This window comes from Saccoglossus kowalevskii, chromosome 20, assembly GCF_978046115.1.
Source record: "Saccoglossus kowalevskii chromosome 20, keSacKowa6.1, whole genome shotgun sequence".
Classification (NCBI taxonomy): Eukaryota; Metazoa; Hemichordata; class Enteropneusta; family Harrimaniidae; genus Saccoglossus; species Saccoglossus kowalevskii.
The window spans coordinates 22942146-22962319 of NC_140660.1; the positions used below are offsets into that span (position 1 = coordinate 22942146).

Genomic DNA, 20174 nt, shown 5'->3' on the forward strand with positions numbered 1-20174 from the left:
CTTACATTTACAAATTCGATGAAAATGAAATTTTTTTAATTTTGTTATTATTTTTGCGCATATAATGCGATTATGCAATATATTCACAGGAATCATTATATATTTCGGATGAAGGGGCTACTTTCTTTTATCGCACGACGATTGATTTATGTTAATTTATGTTAATGCAATAGAACGATTGACATCACGTGACTTTGACAAGTGGTGCACAACGTGTCAGGCGCCCGCATATTGTTACCCGCATTTTTTTTATTCCACAGACACGAAGGTTATATTTTACCATACAACATGTTTTTGGACAAATTGTGATTATTGATTGATTAGAAGTAGTCTTGTAATCTGGATAGTATTCTGGTTAAGTTTCGACATGGCTAGTTGGGATCATTTCTAAAAGTGTAATTATTCCCTACCGAGGAAACTTTTTAAAACTGGCAGCGTAAAACAAAATATACATCCTGCAAACTATATCATTATCATCCAATCACAGCTCCGCCTTCAAAGATAACCATAGTGCGTGTTTCGCTGTGCGTAGGTTTCGTCAATTATGTTGACATTCCATCGAACACTGGCTTATTCCCACTGAGCTTTGGGATTCTATATTTTGACTAGTAAAATGAAACTACGATACTAAGATGGAGAGGTGTCTGACGTCATAACAGGTTGTTTCCCTAATATACCCTCCTCCTCCCAGATTTCAATCCCACGAAATCCGAAAAGAATAAAAAAAAGGCAAATTATTTTTTTTTTTTCTAAAAGAAAAACAAGGAAATTTTATTCGTAAACTTATGAAACTAAATTCCATGTGCGGTTATGAAGGTGAAGGTAACAATTTTAGGATACATACTGATTACGTGGTAGCGAGTTGCTTGGTTGTCTTCAAGTCTCTTGTAGAAGTTGATTTGTTGTTAACTCGGGGCCTCCGACGGCTGTGCTGCGCCAATGTACGAGTCTGTAAAAAAGACATTAAACATATTAATACAGCAACAGATGATAATTGAAAATAAGGCGTGGTTATTCTTGGTTATCATAATCATGTGTTCATTTCTAATGTTATGTATGGGAAATTGACAATGAAATTTGACCTATGCCCTGTGACCTATGCCTGAGTAAGAGATCCGTCTTTTGCGTTCAACAGCAGACAGGCTGTACTCGACCGGGACAGGGTGATTTCGTGATATCGCATTGAATTTTGATAAAGTCAAACAATATTGTCAAGTAATTCTATATATTGAATATTAAGCTGTCACAATACCATTATGACAGGAAGATGGTCACACAGCCCTGTCATGTAGTCCCAAGCACGCAATATGGTTTCTGTGGTAAAATGCACTGTATGTATGCATTAAAATGTCATAATACCATTATGATAAGAAGAGGGCCACGCAGCCCTGCCATGTAGTCCCAAACAAGCAATATGGTTTATGTGGTAAAATGCACTGTATGTATGCATTAAAATACCACTGTGATAGGAAGGTGGTCACACAGCCCTGCCACGTAGTCCCAAACAAGCAATATGGTTTATGTGGTAAAATGCACTGTATGTATGCATTAAAATACCACTGTGATAGGAAGGTGGTCACACAGCCCCGCCATGTAGTCCCAAACAAGGAACATAGTTTCTTTGACGCTATCTACCGTCAGTCACATATTTACATGTAATTGCATTAATTAATGAGTATGCCTAACACATATCCATATAGAGGATATAATCTTTGCTGCTTTTAAGGGCGGTGGTCGTCGCGTCGCGTCCTGCTCGATATGGGACTCATAACGAGGTACACAACGCGTGTAAAACACATTGTTTATTTACATGAAATTCGAACACGCGCTGCGCGACGACAATCACCCTTTAAGAAAACACGTGACAAGTTTTCAACTTAATACATCCGCTGTGCAACATGTTACAAGCATAACCAAAGATTGGTTAAGTGAGTGGAATTTGTGGAAATTTGTTTTTTGGTTGTATCGACCTCATTTTTAGGACTTTAATTTCCTTCGATGGTACTGTTCACTACTCGACTTTAGAAACCAGACAGATCATTTTTGTACGTGAATTACCTTTTTTCAGTGCGGTTTATGTGGGTTTTTTTTTCGTTCGAAAAACAAACACGCACGCGTTTTTTTTCAAAGTGACGGCGGTAAGTGAGCGAACGAACGCTCGACGGGCTGCTGGCAATTGCAATTGTATAAGCGCTGACCGTACACGTGAAACACACTTGGCGCCGTCATGAAAATGTGTTGCAATCAAGTTGGCGTATATTTCGGTGATTTTACTGTGAAAGGGGGTACTTTCAAAAGTAACAAAGCAAAAGATGTTGTACCGCGACGGTAATGGCCCACTCATCTTTTGTTTCGGAACCCGCGCTCGGCCCGATTTTTTTTAAAGAACATATACAAAAAAAATAGGTCAAGAACACTTGTGATATAATTCAATAGAAAAACAATCCCGAAAACAGGGTCGGATATGTTGTCGTCACATGTTACACGTGGTATTCGGTCACATGTTGCCACGTAGTATGCTTTGGAAATGTATTAGTGTAGTATATTTCGTTAAAGAACACGTGACATTAGGTAGAAAGGAAACCACAGAAACCCAGTGCCACGACGTATTGCGTACTGCCATGACGACTATGGCACCGTAATGTGCTCAATCATAGTCTTTTTTTTTACCAAATCCACGGCGTTTCATCAGCGAATACAATATGGGCGAAACCCCGTAGTTGTATTTTTTGGTTTGATATGGCATATTGTGGGCCGAACTAGAGTCGTATTTATCAAACAATAAAAATGTTGTCTGTGCAGAAGACTTTGTGTTATTCGTTCAATGAAAATGCAGTGATTGTTGTTGTACGTGACAAAACAATTGTTGTTCATGCGAATTATAGAATTTCATTGTTTCATTGTTTCATTGTTTCATTAAACGGAGATGCTGAATTGTTCGAGTTACGGCGACGGACATCGAGTTACGAAAACATGGAGTACAAACATGACCACGCCCACTTTTGTGAAACCGCTCTGAAATTGTAACGCGATGTTCAGTGACAAAACTCCGAGTTACGGGCAATATACATTGTTGTTGAAAGTCCACATCGTCTAGTAATTCGAACTTTAATTAACACTTAACCGAGCTTCAACTTATGGGCATTACTAGTATATCTTTTTTGTTGTGTTTATAAACAGCTAACCCGAACTTCGAGTTACGGGCAACATCATGATTCAGCGTTAATTAAATATCTAACTCGACGTTCTTTTACTATTAATTGAATATCGAGTTACAATTTGGGCGTGATTTCGCAAAAGTCGGTGTGGTTTCTAAATTACGGGCGTGGTCATTTTGTAACTCTATATTTTCGTAACTCGGTGTCGTAACTCGAACTCAGCATCTCCATTCAACGAATAATTAACTCTGTGCTAGACATAGTTTTGATGAATCACAATCCAGCGTTGTCCCTTAAAATGTGCTGTTCCAAAAAAATATTGCGTACGTTGCTTCACGGGTAAGTTGAATTTTTTTCTCTCATGACGTTATTGCAGTCGCGCACATTCCAGATCATCATTATAAAGTATACACTCGTAGAGTTCAACGAAGGCCGGTGATTATGATCGCTGAACTGTTCACGAAAACTTTATATTTCTAATGGGGCAGCTATGAAAATATACCAAACGCCAAACTTAAGTAGGGCTGAGTGGCCACTGACAAAGTATGATGAAACGTCAGTATAATGCCGTGAACTTATATTCTTAGTCAAATCAGTGTGTGGTTTACGACATGAATTTCAAAACATCGCTTCAAATACTACCGTATCACAGCTCAGATCCGGTTAAGTGAACAAGATATTCATTAATTTTGTTATTTTTTTTTCTGAGATGAATGAAATCTAGATAACACTAAATCGTTTATTCGGACTGTGTTTTATCGGGTAAAATAGGTCTTATGATTTCCTAATATTTATCACAAGAAATGTGACCAGACTGTTTAATTCGGTCGTGACCATCTTTGATTCTTCCCAATATAGTGCAGTTGGGCCTAAGCGTTTATACAAGGCGTGATTTGATACGTCGAAAAACCTTGTCAACAAATAAGGTGCTCTCTGATTGGTCTAACTGTTAGGCGTTACGGCTAGGTAGCCAATCAGGCACAGTCTTGTAAGCAGCTTCGGTTTGACTCAAAAAGTCATATGCACCATTCTTTGGTGATGCGCGTCCCTTGTGGGCACACGAAATTTTGACGGATTAATAGAGAATAACTGATGCGTATGTAACAGACAGCTGTTTGGTTCATGTTTTGGATTAGTGCTATTTCAACCAAACTTTTAACAATTTTGTCACTTGCTCCTGGTATATATTTGAGTTTGAGATCTACGTTAATGTTTTATGATGTAACACGTGTGATTGCATTGGACGCCCTCATAATTCAAACCAGCAGCAGACTTGAAGTGAGAACGAGTCCCTTCCATATAAGAGAAATCATTATTTGTATAATCGTCTGGTATATGTATTCATAAACACTGAAACTTGATGGAGGAAGTAGTTGTGTGGTTTAAACAAAACAAACTTCAAAATTAACATCAGACAATCCAATTGGTATGGGAGAATAATTGAACAGTTTGGCGATTGTCGGACCATATGTGGCTAAGCGATTTTTAAAATGCACCCTAATAATACAATAACATTCCAAAAGCGATATATATATCTATATATATACAACAACATGGTTCGCGTTAGCCTCAAAAGCAATTCCGTCAGTCCGGGATGATTTACATCAACTTACAGGCAAATTTAAAGCAAAAATATTACCAGAAACAGATTCGAGAATGTGAATTCGAGCGAGAGCCGCACTTTTTGTTGGCAATGCGTGGAATCACCCCCATCCGGGGTAAGTTGTTCCGTCGTTCGGTTTCAGCCGAGAAGCGAAATAGTACCATGTGATAACTTTCTTGTCTATTGTCCCCCAACGCGTGTTCATTTCACCACATTTATATCAAGATTACATGTGAGTTAATGGGAGTGTTGTAATCGGGGCTATTAGTTTCGTTTCTATCTAAATCGCGATGAAAAGAGAGCCCAAACAAGAGGTGTGCGCTATTGTCTAACATCCCCGCGTTACATTGCAACGGATGTTACTGTGTCCGCTGAAACCGACAACTGCCACATGTTACATTTTGTATTTTTTTTTTTTTTACAAAAACTCGCTACCATTTTTGTCACAGTCACACTGTGAAGGGACTGTAGTGGCAGGCTTGCACAAATTCACATTGTCACTCCAGACAATAGTTTGCTTGCAGATCGTGATAATTAAAATAATCGAATACTCCATCATATTTAGTTTACATTGCAGTTCAAAGAACGACAAGAGATAAATAGCAAAGAGCCGTCAAACACATGCGATGTCGCTTCTTTATTAATCTTGCCGATCTCAATAGTTTACAAGGCTCTGGTATTTGAGAAAAGGCACGTTTGTTATTTGTATTGCTGTTGAGTTGACCATTAATAATTGAGATAATCTCAAGTTAAATCCATGTATTACAACGATAATAAAGATATGTTCCATTCTGTTACGACGCAGTCATGATAAACTACACGACTGTGATACCCCACGCACCCACCGCGACTAACATACGAAATACAACTTTATATATCTATTACAGCATAGGCAACCGAATATGATAAATATAAACTGCTAAAATTATCGAAATAATTTAATATTCATGCATTTTTTTATAGATTCCATACATATTTTTATCATTATTATATTCATTATATTTGTATTATTATTTAAAGCGCGGTGGTCGTCGCGCAGCTTACTTAAAGCTTACGAAGATTACTATGTATACTGGACTTAGATGGGAGAGGAGGGGGGCGTAGTGTAAGACAGCGACACTCCCAGGGCTCAGCCATGTCCGTGCTATAATAAGACTTCTTTACATTGTTTACAGCCAACCTGCGGGGATCTAATAACAAATATCGTCACTTGTGATGACGTCACCCAGAAGCAAGTACACATAAACAGTAACAAACAGAACCATTATTTTATTTTCCGATGCGAACGACCGGATCTCGCCGAACAGCCACTGTGTACGCCACACTCACACAAAACGCAGACAAGTGCGATCCCTTATATTTCTACCAAAAGTTGGGGTTTACCGAGTACTGCTTGACATAGAAATAACTGCACGGTATATTCGATTTCATAGTGGGATCGTGGCTTCGAATCGCTTTTGATGAAAAAAAACAGAGATACTTTCAGTGTTTCTTTACCCAAAGCGACGTGTGGTGTTCGATATAGGGCCCGTGCGTGTGGGAAATTTGTTATTGGTCCATACGTAACACGAACGCGGGTGCATGGCGGATGCGTGATTTTATCAAAACATTATAATAGGAAAATCGCATTTTCCCGTAAATATTATGATTTTTTTTTATTTGGATATACCTACAAATAATACGTTCACGCCATTATCGGTGTACGAATGGGACGATGTGTCCACGTGACACGAGGTCAATCACGCATTAATATTTGAAGTGAACCAAGCGTTCGTGGCAGCGTGCGCGTTTTTAGTTTTTCTATTGCGTGTTCGTAAATTGAATGATCCCATCTGATGCATCGGTGGTATCGCAAAGATGTGGCACCATCAATATTTCAGTATCGCGATTATTTTTAGGCAACGGAACGACATGTGCCATTATAGTATAACGGCGGCTGGATAGGCGATTTTAACCTCGCTGAACCTGGCCTCGTCCATCAGTAACGGTGCGCGAGGCCTGCCGTTCGTTTTTATTCATGTCAACAAAAGACTATTTACAACAAAACCATGTATATGGGATTGGGGGTAACCTATGGTTTTAACTCGAATCTATCAAAAAACGCATTTTGTTTTGACGTTCTAGTGATGACTATATTGTCGCTGAACAACGGATGGACAAAAAAACGTTTGCAAAGCGAAACCGAGGAAAAAACCGTATGTCGCGTATCGCCATGGGTGACTTCCAACAACTTCGTATGTATGCGGTGTTGCGAAAAAAAAATCAAAAATAAACAATAAAACACACATATTACATATAATAGGAGATGAGTCTACGCAGGATTAATTATTAATTACTAATTACGATTAAGTATTAATTATGAATATCCTACTACAATCTTTCCCTGGGGTGAAAATATGACAATGAAGCATGTTCGTACAAATTAAACTAAAAATGCAAGAGAATTATTCTAGATTCATTGTAAATTAATCACTAATATATGCAAAGTAAAGTATTAGAAAAGAAGTGCCATAGAAACGAACTCATCCACTAATATATGCAAATATGCAAATTAGGACACATACTACTAGTATTTGTTGTCAGCATTAAATACTCGTATACCGAGTTTGGAGAAGATGAAGATTTATGCCAGAGATATTACTTCGTCCATGAGAATTAATGTATGTAAATGTATTCATATATGCAAATTAAAACATACACTATATGTTCAATAATTACACTAACAATACAAAGTTTGATGGATAGAAGCATAAAATAAAATGACTTCATCTATAAGTATTACTACCGCTATATACAAACATATGCAAATTAGCGCACTGACACATTGTGTGTTTTCAGCACCACACCCATTAGAACACTGATCCTACCAGGTTTAAAGATCTGCATAGAAATGCCAGAGGTATAACACCGTACGGACAAACGTACGGACTACGGACCCTGGGCTCTACAATATCACCCGCCGCTACGCAAGTGCCTGGGGGAAAAGTTTCAAAATGGCCACCATCACTTCCCCCCCCCCCACAGAAACCAATAATAAACAATCCCAAATTGGCTGCCTTTGCTTCGCAATAAGATTGTGTCGAATAGGCATAGTAACCCAGGGTGACCACAGTACGGCTCGGGGTGCAATGAAATGATATCACATTGCATAGTCACGCAATGTTATATCACAGTGTGGTATATTGAAAAAAATAATGAACTCTTTATGCTTTATATACTCTTGCACGTGCAAAATAAATAAATAAATAAATAAATAAATAAATAAATAAATAAATAAATAAATAAATAAATAAATAAATAAATAAATCGATCGCTTTAGAAGATAAAACAATGGCGTTGTTCACTACTGGTGTGTGCGTATGTTACTAATTTATGGGCGGCGTTGCCACAGCAGACCGGAAGCTACTGTTTTGTTACCAGTCATTCGCTCACTGGCTGGAAAACTAGTCACAGTGAGCTTCCTACACAAATTTGCATTACTTATTTTTTCGTTAATACTGGAATAAAAAGACGCATTGCCAACTCTCTTTCTAAATTTGTGCATTTATGCTTAGTTTGGCTTGTTTCGTGTTCTTGGTAATCCAGGTAAATCACGTGTAGACGGCGTAGTCGCCAGCGGGCGGGGTAGGCCGGCAGAGGTTGGGGATGTATACATCCGATTATTAGAAAGCACTTATTCTCAGGACAGATTTTTGCGCCGTGATCATTTTTTTTATCGAGGACTCCAACGTTTATACTTGTAGTATTGCCACTTGGATTGCACACTTTTTTCCCGCTCAAAGTTTGGTAAAATTGTTCACATTTTCTACGATTTTCACTTAATTCAATTTTAATGTTTTAGTTTAATTTCAAGTTGACAGTTTCGCAACATTTTACGTGTAAAAGAACAGACTATGAATAGAGCTATTTTGTGGATGGTGACTGGTGTTCTTGAATTTCGTGCTCTTTAACTGTAGAAGTGCGGAACGCCAGGAATAGAGCAGACGATATGTGGTGTCTCTGGATTATCACGTCTTGTGAATATCACATGACACTTGTTTTGGTGTCCATTGTTGCTAAATTTGTTATTATGTTATTATTGAACATTACATCACGTGCAATCTCGTGGTGGTGGTGGTGGTAATGATGTTTTTGTCCTAGTACGTCATAGAATACGCCATTGTATTTAGGCTCGTTCGTAGCAAGTTCCGTGGTAATCATTAAACGCGTCTTCCAAATATCTATCATTCACGCCACTAAAAAGTAGGTAAATGTTTTATATGGAACACCGCACAATTTTGAAAAAGTTGTAGTCGTTTGTTGCGATTTGTATGTATGATCGAACTGTTGTCCGTGCATGCCGTGAAACAACTTCGAACAAGCAAACAGTATGACGTAATCTGACAAACTCACAATTGGTCTATTCAGGTCACATGCAAGCATTCATATAGTGACAAGCGCAGAAAGTGTGTTCCACGTATCATCGGCGCTAAGAGTTAGACCGAGGTGACATTTTAATAAAATAACGCATGCGCACTTTAAAAAAAATGACATTGTGTGTAATATCATTGCAGACGAGAAATTAATGACATATTTAATTATTCAAAAATAAAATAACACAACAAATTGAATGGACGTCATAAAATTATACTTATTTTTCTGCCACGCGTTTTAATTTGTTTACTCAGCACGTTCACGTCAGATATCATCAGTGACATGTCCAAGTGTTAACATATGGGGTACGACTAAGTTGAAGGCCCTTCCAAGCAAATTCAAAAACAAGATGTTTTCTTATATCCCCATGATTGTTTAGAGAATATTGAAAAAATAATATGTAGTTATGAGATATGTATTTATGGGTGTCATGAATTATTTAAAAATTCTTATGGTTAATATTTATTTTATGAAAAATAATATATGGACTCGATAAAAAGTCTATTTTTCTTATTTAATTATTTGTTTTTCTTATTTATTTTTTAGACAGCATATTTCAAAACAAAATACTGTACCGAGTAAAAAAAACAAAAAGTCGATTAAATGTCCAAATTATTGATTATTTAATACTGTTAAATACAAAAAAAAATGATAAATTTATTAGATCTATAAACATGCGGTACAAAACTTTATCACGCCAAAATGTTATGCTGTGTGAGATATCTGTAGAGAAAGAGAGAGGGAGTGTGGGCGGGTGTTCGACGCTACTTAGTTTTCACAGCACGAGCACGGTATAATCATTTGCATATCTTACATTTGGTTCGACTTTTTCAATATTATTCATTCTCTATGCAAATCGCATTGCCCGATTGGATCTTTTTACCAAATTATGCGTCGATTTTGAAGTCAACCGTTCCTTTCTTGGGCTCGGGCCTTAACGTCACATCCAATTATGCTATTGCGGCTAAGCAAGAACTTTAAGAAAAAATTTACAAATTTACAGATTCGAGCATTTTACCTCTCTTGACTTGCCATTTCATTCGACTAACTCGTATGTATAGTCCAGGGGATAGATATGTATGACGTATGACGTGACGTCGTTATAAGTTCAATGTGATAAGGCATTAGGGTACTTTATAATATTGTTTGTTATCTTCGTGGGCGGAGTTACGTCACAGAACGTTCCACGTTGCTAAGACGCGCACGACTGTACAACGTATTTCTAAGGGCTCTGCGCGAGCTACTGGGGAACACTGATCGTAGGAGCCGATGAAAACAGATAAAGTCGAGGAAACAGCACAAACTCAACTTTGAAGTAATCCTGAGCAACCGAATGTATATATGTTTCACATACAGGGGTAATATTGTTATACTATTCAGTAGAGTCTCATCAACTATCCCAAAATACTGTTTTCTGTGAGTTTCGCCCTTTGATTTCACCGTGATGGTTGCCAGGCGGTGAAGATACCCGGATGTCCGCCATACATCGTATTCGCTATTGCGCCGATGGTCATGTAAAAACTTGGAAAGCTATTTCATACAAAGAATCGAAACTATCCACAATTTTAACAAATCAAAATTTGTAATTTCGTCCAGTTTTGAAAGCCGATCCAACTGTACTGGTATTCAGTTTGCAAATGCACATGTACTAGAAAGATCAGCCCAGCTGACTACTTACTATGAATATATCAGTCTTTTTTTGATGGCGCGGACTACATTGCTCTGCGCATTGATACAAATTTGAATTATTGTGTGAAGCATATAGTAAAGTTACTTCATCTCATTTTGAAATTTTATTGTGCGGTAACAAGGTCTGAACAGACCGAACCTCCGAAATCTGCTAACATCACCAATGATTTGAAGTTGCGGTAATTTTCACAAAATTCCAAATAACGCGATGACGCATTCCCATGGAAACCATAGCTAAGGTCACATTACGATATATATATACATATATATATATACATATATATTGTCAATATTAATAATTAGTAGGAATATCGGAATTGCAGAACTTATAGGTTATAGGTTATAGTCCGTTATTGAAAAAAGTGTTCATGGAGTGCTTATAACATGATTTTATTATGTCATGACACTTGAATAATATAAATACTGTCGTTCGATAATGCATGTTAAAGCGGGAGAGTCGTCACCTGCGCATGCGTCAAATGGCCATAGCGTGTCATTGTTTACAAAGAAGCGCCTTTGCGTTTTTAGCGTGTGTTGTTATCGTCGCTTGGGACTCAATTCCCGCGCGTGCGCAGGTGACGACCCTCTCACTTTAATGTGATCAGATCAGATTTGAAGCACTTTGTGAAGCTGTACTTATTTAATAAAATACAAACGTACAGTTTTGTAATTATTAGTACGTACCAATATTTCAAAGCGCATGTTTTGCAGTTTTAATTATATCGTCTGACAAAATGCGATATTGAATATTAGAGCGGGAAACAATACCACGACATGTTATCTCCGCTATTAGCCGCGAATGACTTCTAACTCCACCCATTCCCCGGGGTAGGGGTTGGGGTCACGAGTAGAAACTAACGGGTGCCCCCAGGGGGCCTGTAAATTATGTTTTAAAATGGGCAAGGTGTACCATTTTGACATATTCAATGGTTAAGAGGTCCTTTTTGGAAATTCTCTGGAATTGCGATTTTTATCACAAGTTGGTGCATACTCGTAACTGTAACCACAAAATCACTGACCACGAACAATTTTTGTTGAGTGTTTGTTCTCTGGCAAAAAATAGTGAAATATCGCTTGTTCGGAGAGAATTGTTCTTGTGAATGAACACAATGTTTCAAAAAATTAATGTTATTTTTCTCTGTGTCACCCGGTGTCACGCTACGCCACCCTTTGTCATCCTATCTCACATCGGGGCATTCTATGTCATCCCACGTCACACCCAGTCACCCTGTGTCCCCCATCTCACCTTGTCACCCTGTGTCACTCGGTATTATCCCATGTCATCCTATGTCACTCTGTCACCCTGTGTCACCCGATCTCACCTTGTGTTACTATGTGACATCCTGTGTCACCTGTGTCACTTTGTGTCATCCCGTGTCACCCTACATCACTATATCTCCCTACGTCATCCCACGTCACATCAAGTCACCATGTGTCCCGATCTCATCTTGTGTTATCATAGGTCACCCTGTGTCACTCAGTATTATCCCATGTCATCCTATGTCACCCTACGTCACTCTGTCACCCTGTGTCACCCGATCCCACCTTGTGTTATCCTATGACATCCTAGGTCACTATATCACCCTACGTCACTCCGTCACCCTGTATCACCCGATCTCACCTTGTGTTACCCTATGACATCCCAGGTCACTTATATCACCCTACGTCACCCTGTGTCACCCTACGTCACTCTGTGTCGTTCTACCTCACGTTGTGTTATCCTATGGTCATCCTGCTCCATTCTATATCACTCAGTATTATCCTATGTCACCCTGTGACACTGTGTCTTTTCCTATTTCACTCTACGTCACATTATGTCACCCACTGTTATCCTATCATATCTCACATCGGGTCATCCACGTCATCCCACGTCACTATGCCACCCTACGTCATCCCACGTCACCATGTGCCCCCATCTCACGTTGTGTTATCCCATGTCATCCTACGTCACCCTGTGCCACCCGATCTCACCTTGTGTTACCCTATGACATCCTGGGTCAACTATGTCACTTTGTGTATCCAATGTCACCCTACGTCATCCCACTTCACTATGTCACCCTACGTCATCCCACGTCACACCAAGTCACCCTGTGTCCCCCATCTCACGTTGTGTTATCCCATGTCATCCTACGTCACCCTGTGCCACACGATCTCACCTTATGACATCCTGAGTCAACTATGTCACTTTGTGTCATTCTATGTCACCCTTCGTCATCCCACTTCACTATGTCACCCTACGTCATCCCACGTCACACCAAGTCACCCTGTGTCCCCATCTCACGTTGTGTTATCCCATGTCATCCTACGTCACCCTGTGCCACACGATCTCACCTTATGACATCCTGAGTCAACTATGTCACTTTGTGTCATTCTATGTCACCCTACGTCATCCCACGTCACTATGTCACCCTGTGTCGTCCTATCTCACCTTGTGTTATCCCAGGTCACCCTGTGTCACTTTGTGTCATCCTAGGTCCCCCTATGTCACTCAGTTTTATCAAATGTCCTGTCCTGGAACGCATTATATTCTTAGTGCGTACGAATTCTAAATTGACGTCGTTCCCCACAATCTATCATTTCGGTAAATATATATTGTTAGAGACGAAATACTGTAAAAAACTTTATTTTAGCTGGAATTAATTTTCGCTGAAAATACTTTTTGGGTGTGTTGTATGGAATTTATTTTCACTGATTTTTGACGAGTTGAATGTAAAATATAGAAAAACGGGTATATTTGCTGGATTTTATTTTCACAGAATCATTCCTTCAGCGAAAATGAACTCCAAGCGAAAATAAAGTATTCTACAATAGTACAGTTTGTGCATGTAGCAGTATATATATCCTTATAACATCCCAGCCCGCACACTCGTATAACCAACTCGCAAATAGGGGATTTTCCGTACAATTGCGAGATCTCGCGAAATGTATGAAAAACGCGCGTCGAACGTCTGCCGCAAAAAATCGAACGATTTGATTTTGAACTAGAATTTCTTTATTTCGTAACTCACATCGACCGGCCGATCTTCGACAGAGGAATGTTGCTTCCGAATACCCTTACTTAATCAAAATTGCCTATCATCAAATGTGGACAGCACATTATTAAGCATGGAAATGTCCCCCAAAATACTTCGCGTTTGTCGAATCCCACGCGATTATTGACGCCACTACGACGCTATGACCTTTGTTTGTCCTGTTTTTACGTTCGATTTCACGCATAACGCGTGATTCTCGCAGTGAACGGAAAATGGTCTATTGCCTAGCATCTAGAAAACCCAAAACTTACACATTTGGGTGTTTGGATATTTGGATGTTTACCTGCGAGTGGATTAAAGCGGGGGGGGGGTCGTCACCTGCACACCCGCGGGAATTGAGTCTCAAGCGATGATAACAACACACATTAAAATCACAAAGGCTCATGGGTGGACGCTTGTTTGTAAACAATGTCACGCTCTGGCCATCTGACGCATGCGCAGGTGACGACTCCCCCGCTTTAAGATTCGATCTATAGAAAAAAACAAGGGCGCACTGATCCGGAATCGGCATATTGGCAGTGGATCTGTGAAGAGAAGGCCCTGTCTTGATCGTGGATATGTGTATATCAATCATATTACTTGAGGGTTCATTCAATGATGGTGCGCTCAAACAGGGAAGTCAAATTCACGTGACCGTCACGTGACTTGCCGACGCAGTCACGTGTTCGTGCGTAGTGCGTCAGATGTAAATATAAAAGACAGTTATGAAGATATAGCGTCTCTTGCACCTGCAGTTACATCGATAAATTGTCACGTGACACAATGAAGTCTCGTTGCCAGACAATCGGAAGTCGTCAGATAATAAATGAATTTAAAGGTATTATTGTAATTTCCGGGGTCAGAAAGGAAAACATGGTTGCACGCCAAGGATATCTAAATTTCAAATACTAGTACGTTTAAAATTTACCAGTTGTTTTACCGAGACCGCTGCCGTATTTCACAATGTTTAAATGTAAATGTGCTTGTTATGTTTCTGTTCAGTTCAGCCAGTTGTAAACCAGGGCGAAGTGCGGAGCCTTTACAGCGCCACGCGAGCATATGTCACATGTTATATTTGTACTACTGTTTAATTGTAGAATATATTTGTTTACTACTATGTAAAAATAACTCTTCCTAATTCTACTGATCATTCACAATAGACGAACACACAAGCGGATCACGACAATAAGCAGATAACATCGAATGTGATACAAATATAGTATGTACGTAGCCATGTGAACCGGGTACCTTTGCCGTGTGTTTGTTACATTGTGTCGTTTTAATATTATTCTGTTTGCGTTGACGGAGTTCTGTGCCATCGGTTACAATAACGCTAACAATATCATTGGGCGTATTCCAGTCCGTTACCAGTAGATACGGGGTTTACACACACACTAGTAATGCAGATTTAGCAGTTGTGTTCTATTACGATCTGCAATTTTATCAATTAAAAAAATAAGATCGTGTTATTTTTATGATCATTCTAGTTGTCGTTAAATTGTAATTATATTATTAAATGTAAATTTCTGTGTTGTTTTTGTTGTTGCTGGCTTCCCACGTGGGTGACAACTGACGGATTCTTGACATCACGGTGCTAAAACTAAGTTGACGGTCGGAAGACAAATTTGTGTTCAGCCCTTTAGATAATTATCGCAGAATTCCCATTGTAGTTTGTGCTGTGATTGTTTTCAATCTGCATCGCCGTCTTTACACAGCGATATTTTTAAAGCGCCCCGACCTAGTAGGCACGCAGCGCGCGTTCCAGCCGGGATAAACATGTTGTATATTTCACCCGCGTTGTATGTGTCACATGGGACTCACATCGAAGGCGACGTGGCGCGGTTACTGTGCCGATTTAATTAATCGGTTCCTACACGTACTTGATATTGTTCTCTGAGTCTCCTAGGATGGGCGGGGGGAGATACAGTCGTCCATCATGAAGCAAGAACAGTTAAATTTGTAAAGTGTTGTCAATAAAATGACCTGTTATTGTTTACTACTTCGTTACGCATTGGGATGAAGGTCGGTCAGTCAGTCCAGAGTCTCTCGTAGTAGTGTACATCGATGCACACGCACACACAAACAGAACGGTGTTTGTAAAACCGGGCAATAATAAAACGAACGAAATACAGGCGTGTGTGTGTTGTGCTTATCTCTAATCTGGAAGAATGGAGACAATGTCGGGTAGTCACGTGGTCATCGTAAATTAAACGGAACTGTCTGACTCTCCCTCTCTCTGTTAAATTGGTTATCCTTTCATTGTCCGATAAGCTATATTCTCAGTAAAATTAATAGAAATTAACCAGAGCTGTGAGTTCAAAAACAACAACATCCGTACGTTAGATATAAGCGTTTTTATAGAACGTTGGCGAAAAGTCAGCGATTTTTTTGCAATCGCAATTTGAATTTATTTGTTCAGGGTCACACACTCACGGGTCGGTATGCCGTTGAAAATACACATGGCACAACAACTTTATCTGAGCGCAAAGAAACAATGATAATAATTTTGATGTAAAAATCCTAAAAAAATTGAATATCGGCACCAAAATTCAACCTTGTGACTATCTAGTGCTACTCGTAAGGTAGGACCGCCGACAATTTCAAAGACAGCTCCATTGAATATTGATGAAGTCTGAAAAATCAGACAAAAATAAAACGTAATCAACTTTATTGTGCATGGCATCTTGGATTTTATGGTTTTTATTTGCACGGAGGTAATCTCGGCTACTTAGACGTGTTTAAAGTCTCGTTTTCTACCTCTATAAAATTACCCATTTACGAGTCTAGAGAGATTTTTTACGCAACGACTACATGCAACTGTAGTAGCTCAATATTAAAGAACTGAGTAATTTGAAAAAAAAAATCGTGTACTGTGGATTTATGATTTAGTTCATTGTAGAATGATTTAAATTGGTTGGTTCGTGTTGAGCAAAAACTAGTTGACATCCCGCCTTTTTCAATACGTGGTAAGCGAGCGAAGGAATCTAGGGTCAGTGCGCACGAAAGCGGTACTGGAACGGTGTCGATTTGCTCCATGAAATTCGCCCCATCGATCGTTTTAATACATTTTTTACTCGAATTACAAAGAAATCAACTATTTTACTACAGTATTTCTTTGTTTCTCGTATCAGCAATTAAACGGAACAGCGTGTGTGTGTTATTGACCTATGGGTCATGTACACGTTCGCTGATTGGTATATTTTGTTCACGTGACTGACCACCTATCCTTATTTGGCTTTTATAGCTTCTAGTGGGTGTGCTCAAGACTTCAGTGTAATACATCAACGGTACGACCATCATCATCGACATTGCAGTAATTCAGCAGCCACAAATCAAGCTAATAAAGAAGACAAATGAGCTCGTATTTCGTAAATTCCTCGTTAACAAGCCGATATCAAAATGGCCAAGATTTCCAAGTACAGCACTACAATACGACAGGAAGATACAATCCGGCACCGGCAGCGGCAGCGGTGAACTACAACACCGGCTACCAATACTCAAATCATCATGACGCTAGCTACTATCCCAGCGATGCTACTACGGCGCTCCTGCAGCCCCAGCAGCCGACAACAACAAATCGGCTCAGTCATACCCCGAGCTCGCACCCTTCATACTCCCTGACTGGGAACTTGGAAAACGTCACAATGTCGGCGAATAGCACGTCGTCACCCTCTCCAAACTCCGACAGCAGTCTTTGCAGTGGAGTACACGGGAAGGAAAAAATCGGCACTGGCAGCACTCAGGATGGGGTTTACCCATGGATGCGTCGCATGCATATGAGCTCAGGTAAAAAAAAAATCTTTTTTTACAGTTACTAAAACTTGCTTTGGCATTGAGATCTTTATTGTACAATATGATCGTTTCATAACACCGTTACGTTACGACGGATAGTTGAAGTGCTGTGCAAACAGGGTATGTAGATTCCGAGTTAAAGATTACCACTCTGTCATTCACATGGCTATGTGCACTGCTCTTCAAAACGTCACCACGGATGGGCGAAAAGACAAATTATCCCGCCTGTCAAACTTACGCCAGACATACAATCCGTTTTTGGAGCAGAATAACTGCAAATACTATTCTTAATAATTATTGTCCAAAATAATTCCGTATAAACTAGGCTGAAAATTTTCCCGCGCAAACTGGATGACGAGAGGCGAAAGTTACGTTATTACTACCGTGGGAGTTTTGTTAGCACATTAAGTTAATCATATGGTCATTCCGACTCCCTTCCATAGATTTATTATTTTGGAAGATTTATTTCAGCCGGCAATGTTGCAACACAACACGTGGAACTCTTGCCAGTGTCGTTCTTGTCAAAATAATACATATTTTCATGGTTAGAACGAACGGAAAATTTCCTTCGCCAGTTTGTATCATCCTTCAATGGAAGACACCCGCCAGCGGTCATTTTCAACTTTAAAATTTGGTCAGCTTTGTTAGTATTTTTTTTAGTTTATCCGAAACGCAGACGATAACAAAAGTACCATAAATGTTTAAAATATATTATAAATAAAGTGTTTGTTTTTGTTTGTTTGTAAATCATTCCGCCACTTATTATTTTCAACTCCTTTTTAATCAACCTAATTCACGGCAGACGGTTAATTGTCTTGCTTTATATCGTCTGCCGTAGGACGCTGATTCTAAGTTGGATGTTGTTAATGCACGACAATCCGGTAACATCTCTTGCCTGGCAATTGTACACACAAATGATAACGGGGTGATAGATGGGCGATGTAGACGTATGCTAACATACACGTATTAACGATGCCGTATGTCTGCTACTTTGTTTCATTTTTGAACAGGACATGTACAATTTGATATTATTCGCTATTAAAAACAACACACAGTTGGTCGTCCGTTATGCATATACCATTTTAAAATAGGAAGGCTTCAATGTACAGAGAATAACGACATTGTCTACGAAGATAATTGTATCTGGATATTGTAGTGTCATGATATCATGATGGAGTTCTGTTTTTAACAGAATATTTATTGTTGTCACTGAACTGTTTAATTATATATCCGACCAGTTGTGAAAACTAAGAAAGAAAACGCCTGTCTCTTTCGTAAATCATTTGCGTTCACGACGAGTAATGTTTTGTTTGCAGAAAAAAATAACATGTTTGCCGTTAATAAAACAGTCCATCATTCATATTAATTCTAAAAATAAGAGTCGTTTTCAGTATGTTTCAAATAATTACACTGACGTGTTCCAACATGGAGCCACAACGCGCCCATGCACAAAAGAATATGGCGTTTTTATTGACTTGTGTTTTGGTTCTGTCTTTTTTCACACACAGGTACGAATGGTATGGAGGCGAAGCGCAGTAGAACGGCATATACACGGTACCAGACGCTGGAGCTGGAGAAGGAATTCCATTTCAATCGCTACTTAACTCGACGTCGACGAATCGAGATCGCACACGCGCTAGGGTTGAGCGAACGACAGATCAAAATTTGGTTCCAGAACCGACGAATGAAGTGGAAAAAGGAGCACAATGTAAAAAGCATATCACAAATCATGAACCCCGATACAAAGGACAATTCGTGCGAGACCGGTGGACTGTCAGCGACAGGGTCAGTAAGTCCAACCAACTGACCAAAAGCAACACCAACGAAAACAACATCAACATAGAGACTGTAGTGGATATGACGTCATTCATGGCTTCAAGTCCCAAGTTTGTTGTTCATCCGGGGTCACGTGTTCTGCCGCAGCTTGGCCCGAGCTTTTGAAGCCAGTGGTAACCATCTTAAAAAATACAAGAGGCTGACTAGTTCTGTACATATATTATCCCCGAAGTTGTTAGTTTTTCTTTATATATTCTTAACTTTGAATTTTTTTATTTATTTTTGAATACGTGTTTGTTTGTAGTTTGGTTGACTCAAAGAGCAGCGCTATATGTGTTATTGTGCGTGTTTCTACAAAAAAAACACACACACGTAAAATACAAAAAAAAAAAAAAAAAAACATCCCGAGCTTGAGTTGCACCGTAACTACATATTCAAACATGTGTTTCAAGCTAGAGTACTGCTGCTGGTTTTAAAGTCTAATTCTATCAATTACTCGGTGAAATTCAATGCTTATAATATAGCCAGAAACACGTGATTTGGACGTGTTTTGGAAGCATATCAAATCTCACTTATTTGAGACTACTTACATATATGTATCGTACAGCCAACGTTTACCAGGCTTGGTTGACATATATCCCGCGAGTCAAACAATAAGCTCCACAAAGCGTTCCAACAAATTAATGGTAACACCTTACCATCAGCCGCCGCGCTGCCCCGGGCGTTGGCGAA

General features: G+C 39.3%; 1 protein-coding gene and 1 long non-coding RNA gene across 2 annotated transcripts in view; one reads left to right on the forward strand and one right to left on the reverse strand.

The window, feature by feature from the left end:
* Positions 1 to 734: 734 nt before the first annotated feature.
* The window catches only part of LOC144350118 (uncharacterized), a 29550-nt gene continuing 10110 nt past the window's right edge, over positions 735 to 20174 (reverse strand). Inside the window, exon 2 of the long non-coding RNA XR_013420167.2 lies at positions 735 to 949. This is a non-coding gene — a long non-coding RNA (uncharacterized LOC144350118). The remainder of the gene's footprint in view (positions 950 to 20174) is intronic.
* Positions 17176 to 19842, forward strand: hox5 (homeobox 5; the record flags this gene model as incomplete). The annotated part of the gene is given in 2 exon segments (NM_001164938.1): positions 17176 to 17660; positions 19175 to 19842. Coding segments are annotated over 2 exon segments (732 nt in total). The 3' UTR covers positions 19474 to 19842.